The sequence below is a fragment of the Gavialis gangeticus genome, unplaced genomic scaffold (genome assembly GCF_001723915.1).
Source record: "Gavialis gangeticus isolate Ggan-Ray unplaced genomic scaffold, GavGan_comp1, whole genome shotgun sequence".
Taxonomy (NCBI): Eukaryota; Metazoa; Chordata; order Crocodylia; family Gavialidae; genus Gavialis; species Gavialis gangeticus.
This window is the reverse complement of record NW_017729029.1, coordinates 8,885,674-8,888,465: the sequence shown is the minus strand read 5'-3', so window position 1 is coordinate 8,888,465 and position 2,792 is coordinate 8,885,674. Positions and strand designations below refer to the sequence as shown.

The 2,792-nt window shown below is 48.4% G+C and overlaps 1 protein-coding gene across 2 annotated transcripts in view; it reads left to right on the top strand.

Moving 5' to 3' along the window:
• The window catches only part of LOC109300519 (nuclear pore glycoprotein p62-like), a 34,870-nt gene that overhangs the window by 9,184 nt on the left and 22,894 nt on the right, over positions 1 to 2,792 (top strand). For both annotated transcript variants that reach the window (XM_019521185.1, XM_019521184.1), the window contains exons 4-5: positions 1,577 to 1,687; positions 2,175 to 2,318. In XM_019521185.1, the coding sequence (XP_019376730.1) occupies positions 1,577 to 1,687; positions 2,175 to 2,318 (255 nt within the window). The remainder of the gene's footprint in view (positions 1 to 1,576; positions 1,688 to 2,174; positions 2,319 to 2,792) is intronic.

Genomic DNA, 2,792 nt, shown 5'->3' with positions numbered 1-2,792 from the left:
CTGGCATCTAGCAATGCCCCCGCCCCACCACTGCAGCAGAAGGGAGCAGGGCCTTTGGTGGGGGCAGCAGTCCCTGTCATAATGTCAGGGAGCATGAGCCCCTTCCCAGTGGGGGTGGGTGGCTGGGCTGTGTGAGGGTCTGCATGTATGGCAGTTCGAGAGGGGGTGTGGGTGCACATGTATGGTGGGGTGTGCTTGTGGAAATCACCCTATGAACACAAACACACTCTCCCTCCTTATTGCGCGTGCATGCACATCTGTGCGCGCATGCACACACAGTGTACTTTGCTCTCTCACACACACACACACACACACACACACACACACACAGACACACAGACACACTGCGCGTGCTTTGCCCACCGCAAATCTCTCTCTCATATTGCACAGACACATACATCCCTCCCACTCCAGGCCCCAGGGTACCAGTGCGGTCCAGCGATGCGATGCAGCCGGGGGCACGTGGTGCTGGAGCAGCTGCCTGCAGGGAAAGTGGCTGCAGGCAGAGGCTTCCAGTTGGGGGGCAGGGGTGGGAGGGAGCTATGGGTAGGGCAGTGTCGGGTTGGCCTTTTTCCTGACTCCTGCCAGCTTCCAGTGGGTTCTGCCCCTAGCATCTGTCATCTTTGACAGCAGCCAGTAGCAGATAAATATTAATTTTCTAAACTTCTTAGGTGCCACACAGGCTGGATAGTATGGCAGGCCGGTTGCAGCCTGTGGGCTGTGTTTTGCCCACCCCTGTCTTAACATCTGGATCTGGATCTTGGGGGCTGAAATAATTCTGCCCCTTTCTGAGTGGAAGTAATAGGTTTGAAATGTATTACATTTCTAAAATCTGGTTGTTTTTTTTAGAAAGATGCTCTGTAGGTGAGTGAAAGACTTTAAGGGTGCCTGTACACGAACCTGGAGACTACTGCAATGTGCTATAATTACAGCATGTAAGAGTAGACTCAGTTGAGACTGCTGGAGCGTGGTAATTGGTGCAGTCCATCCAGCCTCCATATGTTGTATATCAGCATCCCTGTGCTTCAAAATGGCACTAGGGGCACTTTATCTAAAGCTCATTTATCTTATGTTCTTGGAGCCACTCTAATTAAAGCCCCTACCCCTCCAACTCCTGGAACATATGTAAACACACCCTAAGTTATTAATCCTTTGGCAAACTCTGTGCTAGGGTCTTGAAGGCTTTACAGATCATTACTCTGTTTCAGAACCTTGGACAGGGGAAAAAGTTGCAGCAAAAGGTCTGATTCTGAAATATTAGTGGAAAATTGCACTGGCTTTTTGGGGACTAAGGGGAGGAAATCTGTTCCCATGGGGAGTGGGTTTCAGGTGGAGTCTTTTACAGTAAATCCTACTTTTTCATAGCCTGAAGGTCCTTGTCGGATCTAGTTAGTCTGCTGACAGTGCAGGATCCAGTTTCATTAAAAAGAAAACAGTGTAAACCTGATGAGAGGTTTTCAGTTACGCTAATTGACTGTTGTTTAATCTTTTTCTGCAGCTATAGGTATGTCAGTGTCTCTTCTTGAACCACAAGCTTGTTTTTCTTTCATTGTATTTACAATATTTCTTAATCCAGGTTTAAATTTTGGAATGCCAACATCAACACCAGCCACTTCTGCAGCCACAGGAACACTGGTTCCTAGTACTAGCCAGGGACCCACTCTATCTTTTGGAGCCAAACCTGGAGGTAAGAAGTGATAAATTTATGGTACTTGAAAGGTGGTTCATAGTGATGGGGCCTTAATACTCTCTTTGAAGTAATTCTCTTTCTTGAAATAATAGCCTGAGGAAGATGAATTAGAGAAGGGGGAGGGAGAATATATTGTATTTTATTCCTGTGAATTTGTACAGATACACAAAGGCAGTGAAAATTCTCCAAGTCCCTCTTAGTTAATTTTCTATGCAAAACTGCATTCTACAATTCTTGGGTAATATAAAAGAGGAGGAGGTGAGAAATTGAAGAGCTGCATTTGCTAAGATGGAAAATTGAATTCAAAGAATGGAAAGCTCTTGGAGAAGACAGGACCCATAGTGGAGGAGCCTCCTGCCTCAACAAAGTGGGGAGTGGTGCAGATGAATAGGGGAAAAATTATCAAAGAATATCTCTATTATCTATTGTGTTTACTGTGTTTTGGGGTCCCAGAGAAGGATCTGTGGTTATTTTCTGTTTCCAGGCTTGACTGCAACATCCACAGCCCCTATTGCCACCACCGCCACCACCACCCCGGCTTCCCTCCTTGGTTCATCTGGGTCTATACTGTTTGCTTCCATAGCAAGTTCTTCAGCACCAGCTTCCTCTGCGGCTACAGGCCTTTCACGTAAGTGCTCTAGGCCATATGTAGACAAAGCAAGGGGCATGTGTGCGTGACACTTTTCAAAATGGGTTAAAAGCTTTTCCACTGCTTTAACGGTGTTGGTGTTTGCACGCGTTGGTGGTGTATTGTACATTAATTCCAGCTGTAGCAGATCTGGCAGCGTAATGTGCTTTAAAAGACTTGAGGTGCAGCAAACTAAAACTGCCCTATAGCTGCAAAGTGAAGCATCAGGCTCTGCAGCTCGGGAGCTCTGCAGGCAGCCTGACAGCAGCCTGGGAAGGCAGGCTCCACCTATTTTCCCTGGAGCCTGCCTGTCTGCCTGAGCTGTGCTGAGACCTGGTGCTTCCCTCTGCAGCTACAGTGCCCCCCGGGACTGCGAGCCAGGTGCCTGTGGGTGGGTGCCGCCTGGTGGAGGGCTGCCACTGCGGGAAGCACTATGTCCCCTCCCACCTGCAGCCCAGGGACCATTCTCCCCAC